Genomic DNA, 19,133 nt, shown 5'->3' on the forward strand with positions numbered 1-19,133 from the left:
ATATTCACCAAACTTTGTTGTTTGTAGCATCCTTGCTATCTATATTTAATCGAGACCAGAAAGTTTAAGGAGTTTCTCATTAACCGTTAGTTGTATATTCACAAAATTTATTAAAAGGATCTTTATATTTCTATATTAGATTTTAACAAATGATTCCGTCTTTTGCTGCACATTGGTATTGCACGACTAAATCATGAAAACAAACATTTAAACTACTTCGTTTTATGAACATGTCGTTAGATGTCCTTCTAATGTGGCCAAAAGCATCATTACATTGGCCACTCTAACGTTTGTTCAAATGGCTGATCCCGCTTACCTTCACCACGGGGTCACCTAAGTTAACAATACTGTTTTCGTTTCTGTTCGTCACACTTTGTCATTTGTTTACTTTTTTTATCGAAATCGGTATTATCAGTATGACATTCGTTATTTTCATAAATTAAATGAAACATGCCGTGTCTTTCTCCCCATTAACTTCATGGACAGTTTGATTTAACTTTGCACGAGGACTATAGAAAAAATGTACAAGAATTGACCAGATACTTGAAAGGATTTTACACTTTTAGATAAAGTTTTTTGTTTGTTGAATATCGTGTTTCTAGCTCATCAGGTATCAATACAAGAAATTCAATGTATCCAGGTCCTTGCAGACTAGAAGTGTATGTGAAGATGCATACAAAGAAAGTTTCTACGGTTTGTATGCATATGGAATCCCTCTCTATGGTAAATGAGAAAACGGATCCCTCTCTGTTCATGCACATGACCTTTCTCCGACGTCGCCGCTTTGACAGAGATTTCGGAAAATCAAATATTTCGTCCTGAAGACATGTTTGTGCATAAAATCATATGAACCGCGGGAAACTGTAGCTATCTACATTTAGCCCACTATTATCAGATGGTGTGCTATTCAAACCACTCTGCGTCCGTGGTCCGTCCGTCCGTTAACAATTTCTCGTTATCGCATCTCCTCAGAAACTACTGCGCGGATATTTACCAAACTTTGTCAGAATGATGTATTGGTACTGTAGTTGTGTCCCGCTGAAAATCAGACTGGTTCAACAATTTTCTAATGAGTTACGGCCCTTTGTTTATTTTAATTTCTAATATAATTTTATATCCAGTGGCTCTCCAAGTAGTTAATTGGTTTTATGGCCTTACCTGTAGAAGGGTCATAAACTCTGCAGATAATGAGATAATGATTCAAGTTGTCCATTATTTTCCTATTACAACTCAGCAGTAAATGGACTACCTTAGTAGATTGATAATTAATTTGTTTAGTGTACTGAAAGTTCTGGGTTTAATTATTAGTTATGATATACGTAATTATATGTACATTCTTTGTTTCCATAATAACAAAAAATAATAATTGCATATAACTCATTAATGAGGTCATCTCTATTGTTTAGGGTATGAGTTTAATTAATAATTATAAAATAAATAATTATATGTGCATTCTCTGCTTCCATAAAAAGAAAAATATGCATATAACTCATTAGTGGTGTCATCTCTCTTGTTAACTTTTTTACTGAGTAACTTCCTCTTAAATTCCAAGAATTAGTCTATTTTTAGAAATTCTATTTTTAGATTTTCAATATTTTATGAATTTTTCTAACTTTTTTATTATTAGTCCCATGCAAAAAGTAAATAATTTTTTCTGTAGTAACATATGTCGGTAATACACATTTTTGTATTATTTTTAGTGTATCTGTAATATTAGAGATTTTTGTATTAGTCTTGAAATTTGGAACATTAAAAAAATGGCTCAATTGTGGGCGCCAAGATCACTCTGTGATCTCTTGTTATCGTTACATCTATTTTAACAGTTGACACAAGTCCAAACTAAGATGGAATGTAAACCGAGGGTACTGGCTCGGATGAACATCGTGCCATGTTTATGAAACTTGAATATTACTTTCTTTGAATATAGCAAGTACCTTAGATGTGAAGCCGTTGATCCTATCTAATTTGTAAATACAATCTATGTGGATATTTTCATCAAATTTCCTTAACAACGTCCTACTTTCGATTTCGTTAATAAATGGGACCCCTCTCTGTCGGTGCAATTTAGGCTTACAGGATCCCTCATGACTCTCTGCACCCGGTATCATGTAAACCCTCTTGGAAAAAAATTCTATCGGCACCGGCACCCTCAGTGTTAGAATTTTGAGATGGTTATCGTATTTACAAGCAGCACAATAACACAGAACGAGGGTTCCCATATTATGTTTTTGTACAGATGTGCCGCTTAAATGTCCCCTTAGGCTCTTAGATTTGGTGTATTGGTTCCTGGCATTGAGAACTAAAACTAAGAATAAAACTCTTAGCTCTATGTTCACGGAAAAGTGTGCAATTCAGGTAGCATCCATCGTTTTTAACGATAGCTTTTGTTACATAGACTATGACATGTTGTTTTTACGTTCGTTTTTTAAATGGTCTGTTGTATTCCCACCAATAAGAGCAATAACAGTTATCACCTTTAAATAACGGGCATAACGGTAGTTCAATCCCCTTTCATAAATATGATCTGTACATAGAAAATGTTCGATTTATTATATCAAATGATATTATAAAAATTCTTCAAGTATCACTTAGGTATGGGTAAATTCGACAATAAAATATAAATATGCTTACTAAGTGAAAATACTAAGTTATTTTCAATGTAAAAGCAGATAAAGGGAGGTAAAACTATGACTTATTTTCCTTAGAAAAAGATTTTGTTTTCAATAAGAATTTGAGGGAGCTGGTGCCGATAGAAATTTTGGCCGAGAGGGTTAGCACGCCGTTGCAGAGAATCAAGAGCGATCCTTTGAGGCAAAATTGCACCGACCGAGAGGGATCCACGCATTAACGAAATCTAAAGTAAAGTGTTATTAAGGAAACTTGATGAAAATAGCCACATAAAATGTACTTATAAAATAGATGGGATCAACGTCTTTACATTTAAGGTAAAAAATACTTGTGTTGCTGTATTCAAGGAAAGTTGTTTTAATTTTTATAAACATAGCAAGACCTTCATCCGAGCCAGTACCCATCGGGTACATTCCATCTTCGTTTTGACGTATGTCAGCTGATAAAACAAATGTAACCATAAAAAAGCAATATAGATAGCTGCATCTTCCCGTGGTTCATATGTTTTATGCACAAACGTGTGTTTAGGACGAAAATTTAGATTTTCTGACCTCTCTGTCAAAGCGGCGACAGTGAATTTTTATATTTTACAACGCACACAAAGAAGGTCCAGTACGTGGACAGAGAAGTATTCGTTTCATTATTTCCACAGAGAGGTATCCGATATGCATACACAACGTGTTTTTGCAAAGTTTACCCCTTTGACATATACATGTCACATAAACGTTTTCTATCAATAACCTATTTATTGGTTATGTGTATATACTCAGGCCGATTTTAGCTCTTTGTTGTTAAGCTCCATTGTGCTCAGTGTGAGCTATTGTGATCGCTCTCTGTCCGTAGTCCGTCCGTCCGTTCAAGGTCAAGGTCACAACTCAAATGTTTGAGCCTTTAATAACCTAAATGATCATCTCATCAAGACGTTGTGCAGAACTCATTAGTCAGCCATGTTTGCTCAATGTCAAGATCACAACCGTCAGTGCTTCCATCCAAAGCGATCAAATTTTTCACTATCGTTAAATGGCCAAAATTGAACCATTGCTTGAGTTTAAAGTATTTAAAATATGGCCAATTCCAAAATTGATATCCCATATATACCTTCTATTTCCTAGCTCCATTTATTACGAAACGTAGCAAGATATTATTGTCATTTCAGCAAACCTTTCTGTTGATACCCTTCAAAGAAGCCCATCAGATAAGGACATTGGTACAATAGCACTCAATATCGGACCGGAATGGCATTCGCTAGGTTTGCAGTTGGGTTTGTCGGAAGTTGAGCTCTATCAAATTAGGGAAGACAACAGAGAAAACTGTGTACAGCGAAACTCAGCAATGCTGTTCAGATGGAGAAGAAACAAAGAAAACTGTGCAACATTTGAAGAACTTTGCAACGCTTGTATTCGTATAAATGCAAATCCTGACAACATTTTGAAAAATATTGAAGAAGCATAAAAGGACTTAAAAAGACTCGTTTTACAAGTACAGATGAAACGACTGTCTTTTTATATTTAATGTCAAATGTTAACACATACACTCAAGAATAGTGAAAACCTAACATTCATTTATGGCAAATATTTGGTTTCTTTTGTAGCATATTCTTTGCAATATATGTACGCAGAACTCGTGTTATAATTCATGAAAATATAGAGTGTTAGCATGTATAAACGAAAATCAAATGATGATGAAGTAAAAGTCGATTGCAAACGTGTCATTCACTTTGTCTTGAAAGATAGAATATTTTAAATAAAATAATTATTAACTTTTATTCTTGTCTAAACGGTGTGCTTTATAAAAAATCTTTTGTTGAAGCGATATTACAACAAGGCAATTAACAGTTATCATTAAATTATTCAGGTATTTTGGAAGGGTGGAGTTACAGCAAGTGTATTGGCCAAACTGCACTATAGGATACTTATAGTGGCAAGAAAACGTCAAAGCTTTAAATCACGTCAGTATCACACACAAAAGTGTTTTGATTCAATGTACTAGTTTTACCAGGCCGTATATATCTTTTCCTTCTTTTTGGCGACATGTTTAACTTTACAAAGTGATCGTTACTGTAAGATAAGGATAACATCTAATCACTGGCTCTACTGCAAAATAAAAAAGAATGTGTTAGAAAATAAAACAATATGAAAGGGGTATATATTAGTAATAAAGTATCTAAGTTTTTTAAGTCTAAATGAACCACTTCAAAATCTGATATTGTTAACCTTTGAGACAATAGAAATAGTCTTAACCCAAGTATAGAGTAACATTTTAAGCGGTCGGTAATTTTAAACTGTTGTGTTTAAAATACGTTTATATGAATATTCATGCACAATACAAATCTATTTGTTTTCTACACAAGAGCAAGATAAGAACTGCAAATCAATTTGGTATGGGCCTATGTATTTGTATGTAAATTTAAAGATTGAAAATAGTTGTTTGGTAGGCTGGTTTACAAGTAAGTCATAATGACGTAAAATCTAAATTCTTTAGATTTTTAATGCTTTTAATTGATGGTTTATGTTTATTTATGTTTTCTGGTAATCTACTTGTTAGATATTTGTTATGTATCTTGAAGTTACATCTTACCTAGACCTATGCATATTGCTTTACTGTACACAATGTGATGGATTCATTGTATGGGCTTATATTAAATATGTTTAATTAAAAGCTTGTTTTGTAATTATAATTTCACTTGCCATGTAAACAGTTACTTGAGAACCTTTGCCACAGAAATCATTAGAATTAATTCTGCATGTTCGGATGAAAAAATCTGCATTGTAAAATTTGCTTGAAGCTTGTTTTTCGACCCTTCAGAATAGTTTTAGAAAATTCGACGAATAAAAAAGTCGTGTGTTTGATTCTTCGCTAGACTGATGTGAAAAGTATTTGATTCTGTTCTTCCAACAGCCGTAAATACACATATTATCTATGCTATGATAGAATAAATATGTAAGTCCGTTTTCTTTTAGATATTTACACATGATGAAAGAGACTAGTACATTTCAATTCGATTTTAAGTCAGGATTTTGAATGATATAACATGTCAAACGTTTTGATAACATATTTCTTAGGAAGAAAGTCACGTTGTCGTTTTAATAGATTTTCTGACGGGATGTCATTACTTCATTTCGGAATGCCGAGTCTATGCTTTACTCTACGTTATCCGTATGAATGACTTCGTGTCATTACTTTTGGTTTGGTTTCTCAAACGTGTAGAATCACCTTAAAATCAGATTATTCGTTTTTGAATAACTTACAAAATCAAAAAGTAATACAAATACATGTATACTTCCGATTCCATTCTGATACAGAAATATATATATTTTTTTTACAGTATATCGCAGTGGCTTGTTATAAGCAAACACCAGACAGAATGAGTCCTTAAATTTTGCCCTTTTACTGCTAGCCATACAAGCTGTAATTTGGGGATATTTGTCGTATGCATCACTATGTCATTTATGGGCAGTGTTGACTTGTTGAGATATTACTATTAGAGGATGGCCTACTTTCATGAAACTAAGCAAAGCTGACATCATGGGCAGGTTTATTCATACGGATCACCTTGACCCCGCATGATCTTCGGCAAATTTGGTCTCTCTCTCTCTCTCCCCTCCCCCCCCCCCCCCCCCCCCCCCCCACTCTCTCTCTCTCTCTCTCTCTTCACCAAATGTAGTCAGTAACGTTTTTGTATGAACCGCTCTCAGATGCATATGGTTCCGCTTTACACAATTTAGGACCCACCAAAGCTAAAAGTTATTCACTTGATGGATCTTCATCCAAGTTTGGAGCATCATCGTATGGATCTCATTCAAATTCATTCAAATAATTCCACTTGAATCTTTTTAGGTGTCATCAGAGCTAAAAATAGAAGAGGAAAAACTTTAATCAACTCATTGACTACTTGATGTATTATAGCCAACCTTGGTCCGTAACATTCTTGCATATACTTCTTTCAAAGTTTTTAGCTCGACTATTCGAAGAATAGTCTAGCTATTCTACTCACCCTGGCGTCGGCGTCGGCGTCACACCTTGGTTAAGTTTTTGCATGCAAGTACATACAGCCATCAATTAAAGGCATATAGCTTTGAAACTTATTTTTTCTTTTTCTAGGTCAATTACCAACCTCTCTAGGTCAAGTCCCATAACTCTGACATGTATTTTGAGCAAATTATGCCCCCTTTTGGACTTAGAAAATTTTGGTTAAAGTTTTACATGCAAGTTACTATCTCCAAAACTAATGCAGATATTGATTTGAAACTTCACATGTGTCTTTGGGATTATAAAACTAGTTGATAGCAGCAAGTCCCATAACTCTGACCTTCATTTTGGCCAAATTATGCCCCCTTTTGGACTTAGAAAATTCTGGTTAAAGTTTTGCGTGCAAGTACATACAGCTATTTCTAAAAGGCATATAGATTTGAAACTTATTTTTTCTTTTTCTAGATCAATTACCAACCTCACTGGATCAATTCCCATAACTCTGGCATGTATTTTGGGCAAATTATGTCCCCTTTTGGACTTAGAAAATTCTGGTTAAAGTTTTACATGCAAGTTACTATCTCCAAAACAAATGCAGATATTGATTTGAAACTTCACATGTGTCTTCGGGATTATAAAACTAGTTGATAGCAGCAAGTCCCATAACTCTGACCTTCATTTTGGCCAAATTATGCCCCCTTTTGGACTTAGAAAATTCTGGTTAAAGTTTTGCGTGCAAGTACATACAGCTATTTCTAAAAGGCATATAGATTTGAAACTTATTTTTTCTTTTTCTAGATCAATTACCAACCTCACTGGATCAAGTCCCATAACTCTGGCATGTATTTTGGGCAAATTATGCCCCCTTTTGGACTTAGAAAATTCTGGTTAAAGTTTTGCGTGCAAGTACATACAGCTATTTCTAAAAGGCGTATAGATTTGAAACTTATTTTTTCCTTTTCTAGATCAATTACCAACCTCACTGGATCAAGTCCCATAACTCTGGCATGTATTTTGGGCAAATTATGCCCCCTTTTGGACTTTGAAAATTCTGGTTCAAGTTTTACATGCAAGTTTCTATCTCCAAAACTAATGCAGATATTGAATTGAAACTTCACATGTGCCTTCCAGGTTATAAAACTAGTTAAGAGCAGCAAGTCCCATAACTGATATGCATTTTGGTCAAATTATTCCCCCTTTTGAACTTAAAACTCTTTTGATATTTAACCTTTTTGGGTAATATTTTCCTGCTTCTGGGACAATATTTCGAATAGTCGAGCTTGGCTGTCTTACGGACAGCTCTTGTTAAAGAGATTCTGCTCAACCCCTTTCAGAGTTTGCTATAGTTAAATAGAAGGGTATTTCTCTGTGTGTGAGTTGAGAGAAGGGGGTGTGTACACCTAATCGCATTAATCTGTAACCCCGTTAGTTTTTGCATTTTTAAAATTCATGCCTTTAAAATAAAATGTCTACTTTAATTACGTCTATCTTAAAAGTTTCATTTCTAAGTTTGACTTTTAATATTGTTATGATGTAACCTAACTGCGATAGGGTGTAAGTTTTGTCAAATCATGTAAGAAATGTCAATAAAAACATGAGCTTTAAAGTGATGAGTATTATCAGTTTACGATTTTTCTTTCCGACAAACTTTGTCCAGAGAAAGATCGATACCCGCTTATTAAAATTCATAAGTAAAAATGCATACAAGTTAAAGTTTCTCCGTTTGAGGACGACGTTGCGGATGTGTCAAGGGTTACATGATTTTTTTCTATCTCCTCACTTGTTATTTATCATAATACAGAGTCAAATTAACCAAAATGGTTGTAATGTGATAGGTTGCTTGCTTTAACATAGTTTACATTCTGCGGCCACGTCTTTTAGCCTTACATAGAGTGCACACACACAAAGTTTAATTTCCGTTACTAAGGAACGGGCCGATGTAAATTCACCTCTAAGGGCGCACACGAGCAACATAAAATATCATAAAAAACTGGTGAATCCTGATTTTTTTATGATTTCCTGTTTTGCCAAAAGAAATGGTACTACACAACCAGTAGCACTTCATTCGGTTTTAGAAACCCCTGAACAATATCAGGCGTATTTTACTTGCCAGTACCCATTCATTTCAAGGGGAGAAAAGGTTCAGAGATTGCCATCATGCATGACCTTCAAATACTTCCTAGCAGAAAATTCAGGTATTCATGAATTTATTTTAATGAGAAATTAAAGTCTGAACCATGTACAGAACAATAGAAAAGTGACCGAATGAAATCTGTCATGCCAGTGTCTCCATACACCAAACAGGTATTACAAATATATACACTCGTTTATTATGTCCTGGCAGATTGGCAGGCTTATATACACGTCCATAGATCTTAGAAAAAAATCCGCTATCTATGAGCATAATAAAAACCAGTGACTAAAAGAATAGTATCCTGTTTCAGACTAAATGTAACTAAATATAAGAGAATTCCAGGGTTTTATCAGCAACTCCGCACACCATGGAGCCCTACTATATCATTTAATGTAAAGATATAACCATACACAAAAATCTTATCAGATTCAGATTATTCCTCACACTATCCTGATATTTAAATAAGTTCCAAGCAAGACCACAATTATACGGATTTCCGTATAAGAAATCACCAAGACAAGGATCTCATATGCCGTAAAGATGTGGAACAAAGTCGAGGATCCCCAAGGCTTTTAGCACTGTCAATTTCAAACATATGTACAAGTATAGGCTTTTGAGATTATTTCTGTACATGTCAAACTTAAGTTCCGCATCTACTACTTCATTTGTATCCAATTTTGTATCTTCTAGTTTATATGCAATATACATGGACCTGTTTCTTTCATTTTTTTTTGTGCGTTTACATTGAAAAATTGTATAATGACACTTGTTCGACGAGACGCGCATTTTCCTTTTGCGAAAGTTTCCTTGTGCAGAACTGGCTTCTTCAGTCTTCATAGATCTTTTCTTGAAAAAAAGTACATGTTTGTCAGGCAAAAGCACTCTAGTGTTTATAATTAAAATGAACACTGCATTTTAAAAGAAAGTGTGTGGTTGAATCTGACAGTTCACGTGGAAAGAAACGCGACCTTAAGTGCGTTGATATCGTGAAATATATCTAAAAAGACTGTCAGACTGATCTAAGGAAAAATCAAAACTGGACTACAAAAGTCTGGCTAAGGAATTTTGATTTCATTGTAGTTATACTAGCATAGAATTTTGTAAAATAATAATGCAATTATTGTATTAATGGTTTTTGATGACTTTGAATAAAAAGTTCAGGTTTACGCCCTCCGTGGGCAAATCAAGTGGTTAATATTTGTTACAAAAGATTGCCAGTCCATATCCCTTTTATCTAAATTGTTTGGTTGAATCTGTGTTGTAATTTCATATAATAATAACTGGTTTTTTAACCATGCCTCTAACTGATTTGCACCAGAGAATGCTATTTATGTTGGCGAATTTTCAGTAATTGCTAATCAAGGACGACATAGACACAAATAAACGTTATGAATCCTTCTGGTGTCAAATCAATTAATTCATCGACATGGAACTGTCTGAGAGACAGGGGCATCACTGTCATTTTTCTTACCACAAATGCTAAAAGTTTTTTCATATGATTTCTAATATTGATCATTTGACATTTTCGGACGTCCAAGAATCTCATAATGTGAAATTGTGCACTAGAAGCTTAATAATTTTCAGACATTATGATTATCAATACATACAAATCTGTACATCTCGCAACATACGAAAGACTAAATTGGAGGTAGACGGAATTAACAATACAATTGAACATAGGCTTTATTAGCTCACCTGAGCACAAAGTGCTCAGGGTGACCGTCCGGCGTCCGTCGTCCGTCCACACTTTCCTTTAAACAACATCTCCCCCTAAACCATCAGGCCAGTTTTGATGAAACTTCACAGGGATGTTCCTTGGATGGTATTCTTTAAAAATTGTTCAAAGAATTGAATTCCATGCAGAACTCTGGTTGCCATGGCAACCGAAAGGAAAAAACTTTAAAAGTCTTCTTCTCAAAAACCAGGAGCCTAGAGCTTAGATATTTGGTGTGAAGCATTGCCTAGTAGACCTCTACCAAGTTTGTTCAAATCATGACCCCGGGGTCAAAATTGACCCCGCCCCAGGGGTCACTTGATTTTACATATGAAAATCTTCAAAAAAAATCTAAAAATAAACCAGAAGGCCTAGAGCTTAGATATTTCACATGTAGCATTGCCTAGTAGACCTCTACAACACTTGTTCAAATCATGACCACCGGGGTCAAAATTGACCCCGCCCCAGGGGTCACTTGATTTTACATAGGAAAATCTTAAAAAAATCTTCTTCTCAAAAAGCAGAAGCCCTAGAGCTTAGATATTTGACATGTAGCATTGCCTAGTAGATTTCTACTAAAGTTGTTCAAATCATGACCCCGGAGTCAAAATTGACCCCGCCCTGGGGGTCACTTGATTTTACTTATGAAAATCTTCAAATGTTTTTAAAAATAAACCAGAAGGCCTAGAGCTTAGATATTTCAAATGTAGCATTGCCTAGTGGACCTCTACAACATTTGTTCAAATCATTACCCCCAGGGTCAAAATTGACCCCGCCCCAGGTTCAAAATTGACCCCGCCCCAGGGGTCACTTGATTGTACATAGAAAAATCTTCAAAATTTTCTAAAAATAAACCAGAAGGCCTAGAGCTTAGATATTTGAGATGTAGCATTGCCTAGTGGACCTCTACAAAATTTATTTAAATCTTGACCCCCAAAGGTCAAATTGACCCAGTCCCAGGGGTTATTTGACTGTACATAGGGAAATCTTCATAAATTTGCTTAAAATAAACCAGAAGGCCTAGATCTTAGATATTCGATATGTTACATTGCCTATTAGACTTCTACAAACTTTGTTCAAATCATGACCCCCGGGGAAAATTGGTCCCGCCCCAGGGGTTACTTGATTGTACATCGGGAAATTTTCCAAAAAAATTCTAAAAATCATCAATTTTACATTTGAAACATATTCATATTCATATTACTCTGGTGAGAGATTCAGGGTCATCATGACCCTCTTGTTGAATATAGGAATATAGTCAGTTACAATTTGGTTCAGTCTACAAAGGGCGAAAAGAAGAAGTATTGTCTTATTTAGGGTCATGCAAAATAATCATATTCAATAGCGTCAGTGTCATATCAACATTCAGTACATTATCACAAAAAGTATTATCAAGACTTTTATACCAACATTAAATCGCCTGTATTGGATGTACGTATTAAATGTACAATATACTGACTAAAGGTTAGAGTTAGGTTTAACATAAGATTAAAGTGACTAACAAACACATTTTGGCGATAATAAAATCCTCTCAAAAAATCCTCTCAAACTTATTGACATAAGACTTAAAAGCTTATAATAACCGGAAGTATTGCACAGAAGGAAGAAAAAAATGCGCATTTATACAGTTTCTGTTTGAAAAGTATCAGTACTCTGACACTGTCGTGAGTAAAGAGTATGTTATATGTAGGTACAATTTTGAGAAATATTTACATAGAGGATAGAGGAGTGTCTTTCCATACTGAATTTATTAAACGAGTTGAATAAAATAATAAAATGCGAGGCTCTACTGAGCATTTTATCAATTTTATTCAACAAGTTTAATAAATTCAATGTGGAAAGTCACAAATGTAATATTCTTTTTATCACACGTTAGCCTTTCCTGTCGAAACATCAAAACTTCTACTTTCTTTTACTATATAAACAGTCAATTTGACCAACGTCTCCTATACTAGAAATGACGTCGACGTCAAGGCTTTATTACACTAGTGTATTATTATTTTTATTTAATGGCTTTATTACACTCCCGCGACGTCAAACATATGATAAATCAGTTATTTTGAAACAAAATATATAAACAATAATCATGCTCAATAAAATCTATCATGGTTGGAACCTTGGATATGGACTAAAAATACCCTTGTTAATTCTTGTGATGTCATTTGTGTTTCATTCATAGTTATGTAACTATTCTACATGTCATGAAACCGATATTCATATTGTCTCGATCGTATGAACAGTCGCGGAATGAACACACTGAAAATGCGAGGCGATGAAATGCCAAGTTTATGTAATATTAGTGCGCTCTACTTTTCTCTGACACTCCTCAGTATTGTATTTTCTATGATTTGTAACGTACTGATATCGGAATATTCATTTGTTCTAATCCTTCCCGCCGTATATAAAAACTAAAAGTCAAGCGAACTTTAATCTTTGCATTGTTTAGAAATCTCCTGTGACATCTTAAATTTTTCAGAACTTTGAAGGCAATTTGATGGTAAAGCATCACAAAAATATTGCAATATGAAGTTAGACATATATACACAAAAGATGATATACCAATTCTATTGTCATAAATAGCCGTAAATAGTCTGTTTCCAGAAAAGACTCACTAATGTTCTTTTAAACCAATGTCCACTAACTACAGAGACCGTCAATCTTGAGGGCAGTGGGGAAGTTTGTGTTTCATGAAATGGCTGCATAGGACTTGGGCGGACTTTTTTGTGAGAAATGATGTAAAAAAGCTATTGTATCATTTCCATGCTGGAAAATGTTTAAGGTGTGCCAAAATGAAGTGAGCTGTAGCTTTATTTCACGTTTTGTATGAAAGGTCAAGGTCAAGTAAAGTAGTGTAAGTCAGAAAAAAATTGCGGGGACATACCTGTTGGATTTTATAAACGAACTTGGATATAAAAAGTGTTTAATTTTATATTTGCAAAATAGGAATTTATGTTCTCTTGAGAAATAAATCTATATTATTTTTCAGTAGGTACGCATGAGCTATAATTTCTGCTTTTGTTACTCTAATCCAGTCCATATAATATAACGTGCCTCGATAAATCACTTTCACGCACGAGCAGTTTTTGATCATTTTTTATATTTCAAACCGGTTCATTCCTTCACAAATAACTAAGCAGGCAAGTCGGCACTTCGTGTATGAAATATGTTCATCACATGTTTGAAGAGCTGGCGTTTTCTAGTAATGTTGCAACAGTGAGGAGGATGCAAGAAAAATGCAGATAAGTTTTGAACAAGTTGTCTTTTTCCTTTACAGTGTATTTCATTAAATTAAAGAAGGTGCAAGGCTACAATGGTTGGCCGCTGGGGCACATGAATGCATTGTGGTTTGGATGTTTTCATGTGTTGTTTGTGTCCAACAATCATTCGTTGTTTGCGGTATCAGGGGCTGGGTTCTTTTCGAGGGAAATCGCCGTTTCTATTGAAAAGTAGCATCAGTCGTCATTATTTGTTTGTTGCCGTTTTGTTAGAACGTTGTGTTTTGGATATTGGGTGACAGTTTTACATGTCTCATATCAAAGTTTTGACACGTCGCAAAATTCTAATAATTTAGGATGAAAGCTCAAAGTTTACACTGCTTATACAGTCAAAACTAAACGACTATCCTAAACGAATAAATGAAATATTTCAAGACCGAAGGCCTCAATACGTGCATATTTTACAACAGCATTATCAACAACATTTTATTTATTTCACTACCGCTCTATTACAAATGAAATACAAAAATTAAAAAACGATTGAAAATTTGAGAATGAATGACGCATCTTTTTATGGTTGTTGCTACTAGCAGTCGAATACTTATCTTATAAAGCGTAATTTATCATTCTGTCCATTATGGTCATGTTGCTGTCGTTGCAGATGGTTATAATACTAAGTATACTAGAACGGATTTAGTAGATTTATGTACAGAAAAGGTCGATGTTGGTGAACACGACTCGTGGTCAAGACGATTCTTATGATGATATTGGAATGGACGATTTTGGCGATGATCACTATGATTATCAATTTTATTACTGACGGTGTTATTATGTCTCTCAGGGTAGATACTGGTCCAACGCACTCGTACAGGAGAATTAATTTTGTTTGTTTGTTTGTTTGTTTAAAAATGCTTTTTTTACGCTGTCCGCGTTGATCACGTGAGCTATATAAAATTTATATGATCCACAATTTTGGTATGCCTTTTAAAGGTTTGATACTGCGGTAGTATCTTAAAATTCAAGCTCACTTCCTAGGTTGGCCACTAGATCAGCATCTTAAGTTTGGCGTTCGACTGACCTTCTCTTATTATTGGTGTTAAGGGCGTGCGCTTCTTAACCGTTAGAGGAGGCCTTGACCTACATGGTCGGCCGTTGAACCAAATTCCTCGAATTGACTGTATCTTATATTAAACAGGGATTACAACTCTTCGGCCAATTGGTCTTTGACCCGTCGAAAGTTTTTTATAAATGTGTATTTGTAAGTCAGTACATATTATATATTTTATATATTTGTGGATCACTTTGCTACAAACCTCTAACATTTGGGTATGTTGAAACAAACATCACCCCCCTGTTTATGTCCTGGAGTGCCGCCTAGTGGACGCATTGGTCGAGGGGGCTAAGACGCTTTCCCACGGAGGTGAAGGCCCCTGGTTCGGATCCTGGCTACTCCCATTGCGGTGTGTCCTTGGGCAAGGCACTTTATCACGTTTGCCTCAGTCGACCCAGCTGTAAATGGGTACCAGCAAACTGCTGGGGGTAAGGTATAAATGGTTTTAACTGTTCTTAAAATAGGGTCGCTCAAAAGCTCTGCAGAGCTTATGTTAATTGTTTCACAAAGCGACGGTAAATAAAATTACCTTTACCTTTACCTTTTACCTTTTAGTGCAGTTGATTGCTTGGAGGGTTAACTATTGCGCGGCACAATGTGCCCGATCCACACCTTTGCACCCGTGTCTGTTGCGTACAATGTATAATTAAACAAATTTACTGAACGGATTCATTTAAACATTTAGCTTTGAAATGGTAATGACATATTTATCAGTTTGTGAAATAGTATTCTCCAGTAGTTTGTGCGTTGGATATCAACTTATCTTTTCAGTTTTCCAGGTCCGCATAGTGGTGTTGGCGACATATATTAATTATTCCTCTGCGTGTGTGTGTGTGTGTGTGTGTGTGTGTCCGTGCGTGAGTGCGTGCGTGCGTGCGTGTCTGTCTGTCTGTGTGCATATGTCCGTCTGTCACAAAGCTTGTCCGCACTCTAAGATGAACATTTCACATCCGATCTTCACCAAATTTGACGAAAATGTGTTTGATCATAATATCTCGGCCAGGTTCGTTAACTTGCCAAATCGGCTCAGGCACTTCGGAATTAAGGCCCTTGAAACAAGTTTTTTTTTTATAATCAAAGCACTGAAAGTCTGACAAGGCAGTCGCGTTATAATCAAAGCGCTGAAAGTCTAATAAGGCAGTTGTGGGAGACATGCGCCTTTTTCAAAAGCATCTCTAGTTTAAGAAATATAATATTGTGGTTATTTACTAATTGTTCTAATTTTATAATTTTGATGGTATCCTCATGATGATGACGATGCTAATGATGACGTTGGGCTATTAATCATACTTTTGAACGCAAAATTAAAATATCGTGATAATGATGATGATGGTGGCGGTTATGATGATGATGATTAGACTATGCATTTCACTGTAAATTGGGTAATAATTACAGCAGTACTATATTGACCTTCCGCAACTGGAAATGGTTTAAAAATTAATCATACATTAAGTATTAGATTGCGTCACATTTTTTTCATTATACAACAGTACAATCTATCGTTTTTATTTATATTAAGCAGGTATTGAAAGTAAATTTCTTTTGTGCGATGGGTAAAGAATACAGGCATGTGGACAACAGAAATTTATGCTGGTGTTGGGTAAAGTAGTTAAAATATGTTATTTGGTAGTAATACCTGATGGTAAGTAGTCAGGTAAAAGCTACATGCTATTACACCATTGTCTTTGGTCCTTTTTGTTCTACCATCTAAATCGGTTTATGACCACATTAATTATGTTAACGCTTGTTATCAAAAACTATTTTGATGTGGATGTTTTAGAAGCGAAAGATAAAATGTCGATGTTATTGAAAAGTTGTATTTGGTCCGTGTTCTACCGTATATGATACCGACTATACATTGGTTTATGTCTGTAATATCTATGTTTACGCTTATAATTAAATTGTTTTGCTGTGGCTTTTGTTAAATCAAAATTTCTAAGGAGGCTAATTTGATTGAACTGATTTGAACGGCATATTTTGCTTTCGAATTACGACTTTGTGTTTTCAGTGCTAGATGGTGCCTGTGCATGCATGTATTATGTAAGAAAATATTCCGTATTACACTGCCAGTGTCTTAGTCTTACAGGAATTGCAGTAACATTGATTCTTGAATATTGCATCAGTATGGTATCTTAATGCCGCCATCTAGTTAATAATTTTCGTCCACAGTGCCAAATCTAGGACTGTGCGCTTTGTGACTTTATCGTTATCACGAAATCATTCATCAATAATTAAAAACTGTATAGTATTTCTATTATTTAGTTATTTGATTCCGAGGGGGTTAACCCAACATAATAGATAATAATTTTGATATTTTATGTACATGTACTTTTATTTAGATGCTTGTGTATGCAGCCTCTATATCCTCTTGTCACAGGCGTTGTGCTGTCGATATATGTCATTATACCGGAACCAAGTAAGAAGCACTGTCGAGTTAAACAATACACTAGGAATAGAAGGGCAGCCTGAGAGCACTGTCGAACCATTTGGTGGATTGCATTAGAGACTTTGCTAATTCTAAATATACACTCGGAGTGGCAGGGTGGCATGACCTCGGTAGAGTTCTTTTACCTTAGACTGGTGAAAGTAAATGGAAACTTTGCTAGCACGGTAAGCAAAATACTATTAAGTAAAACTTTTGATCTATTCTAACATACGTAATTACATACTTGAATAATGGCTGAATTATAAAGTGCGTGTCTTATAAAGATTATCACCTGACCTGTTTCGGGTTAGATCCAACAAATTTATGAGGGAAAAAGTAACTGCTGAATATTGTTGATTAGATAAAATCAAGAGAAATAATGGTCAAATAGAGTTGAATATAGCTTATATTGCCATCTTTGAAAGAAAATTATCCGGAAAATCTGGTATTTTGAAAGAAATGAATGCTTGCATGTGGCTATTCAGTAATTAGATACAATATTCAATGTACCATTTTATGGACGAATTTTATTTCATAAAATATTTGGTGGCCCTCAACACACTTTGTGCATTTCGGTATGGCATATTGTATACACAATCATCAGTATAATTTAGGCAATCAGAGCAAAATCCATTCTCATGATGTTGAGAATTCGTTGAGCATCTTGGCCTCTGATTTTCGGCAGCTGGATTTGCTAGCAGAATTTGCAATTTTGCATTCTCCTTCCATTGTCTAGTACATGTGTACTTATCATAAATTTAGAGCTTCAGCATCATAGCGTTGCCTATTTTGTTTCTATGCAATTTGGCTACAAATCTATCATTTCATGCTTCATTTCATGATACTTCTATCTCATACAATATGGCATGATATTTCATTACTTTTCTGTAATTATATTATAATAATAAAAGTCACGGCCTTATCCCATTCAATCGGCATTTGTTATTTATAGTCAATAGTCAGAAGCGGCAGACTGCTCTTACTGATATATGGTTAACATCTAGGTCAGTTCTCGTCATGGTTAAAACAACATGTCTCTCAGAGTGCGGGCGAGTCTGTCGCTTCTTATTTTCATGAACTACGGATAAAATAATGTAATTATGTGTACTTAGTGATGGTAATGAAACTATGTTAAGGAACAATAAGAGTAAAAGAAGAACCGCAGTAAAGATTAAACGCCAAAGTCATTAGAAGGGACAAAAGAGTCCAAAACTACAAAATTACATTTCGAAATAAAAGTCCGATATAGGAAACTCAGTACAGATGACCAGTCCGAGTGATCAAGTGTTTAATGGTTGCATATAAATCATAATGCGGAGTTTTTTTATGTGTAGCAAATGAATTTCATATAGAAGAAGTAAGCATCAGAATACATTCACGCAATTCAGCAGTCTTCAGTTTATCTGGGTTTTAATCTGAATATTTCATTTGTCTAAATGTTTCGATCTATATCATGTACATTTTTCATTTAATATTAGACAAACGCATATAATAAATCAAGAAAATTGGGGTGCGGGAGGTGCGGGCTGTGTTGTGGAGATACATCTCTATTTGCAGCATTTAGATATCTCTATCCCCTCTGCCTCCAATGGGTTTAGATAAATAATTAAAAGATGATGCCTGGGTAACAAAGAAATGTAAATATGAGTTAGGGGTTGGGCAGCCGGCTCGCATTTACCCGACCTTACTTTGAAATAGTCATTTCACCAAAATGAAATAGGCTCTGTGAAAATTATAGTGTTGTGTAATAAAATATATTGATTTTTTTTATAAAATAACAGTGAAGAAAATATTTTATTTTGAAGAGACAATAAATGGCAATGTATTGTTGAAATATGTTTCAATAGAATCTGACTCTGAATAAATTATCATCGCACCATGCAAAAATGTATTTAGTCTTTACTGTAAGGAAGCTGAGAAGGGACACAATTTGATTT

At 34.9% G+C, this 19,133-nt stretch overlaps 1 protein-coding gene across 3 annotated transcripts in view; it reads left to right on the plus strand.

The window, feature by feature from the left end:
- The window catches only part of LOC123551957 (uncharacterized), a 52,365-nt gene extending 47,079 nt beyond the window's left edge, over positions 1–5,286 (plus strand). For all 3 annotated transcript variants that reach the window (XM_053541527.1, XM_053541525.1, XM_053541526.1), the window contains one exon: positions 3,785–5,286. In XM_053541527.1, coding sequence (XP_053397502.1) covers positions 3,785–4,080 — 296 coding nt within the window. In that variant the 3' untranslated portion in view covers positions 4,081–5,286. The remainder of the gene's footprint in view (positions 1–3,784) is intronic.
- Positions 5,287–19,133: the final 13,847 nt, after the last annotated feature.

This window comes from Mercenaria mercenaria, chromosome 4, assembly GCF_021730395.1.
Source record: "Mercenaria mercenaria strain notata chromosome 4, MADL_Memer_1, whole genome shotgun sequence".
NCBI lineage: Eukaryota > Metazoa > Mollusca > Bivalvia > Venerida > Veneridae > Mercenaria > Mercenaria mercenaria.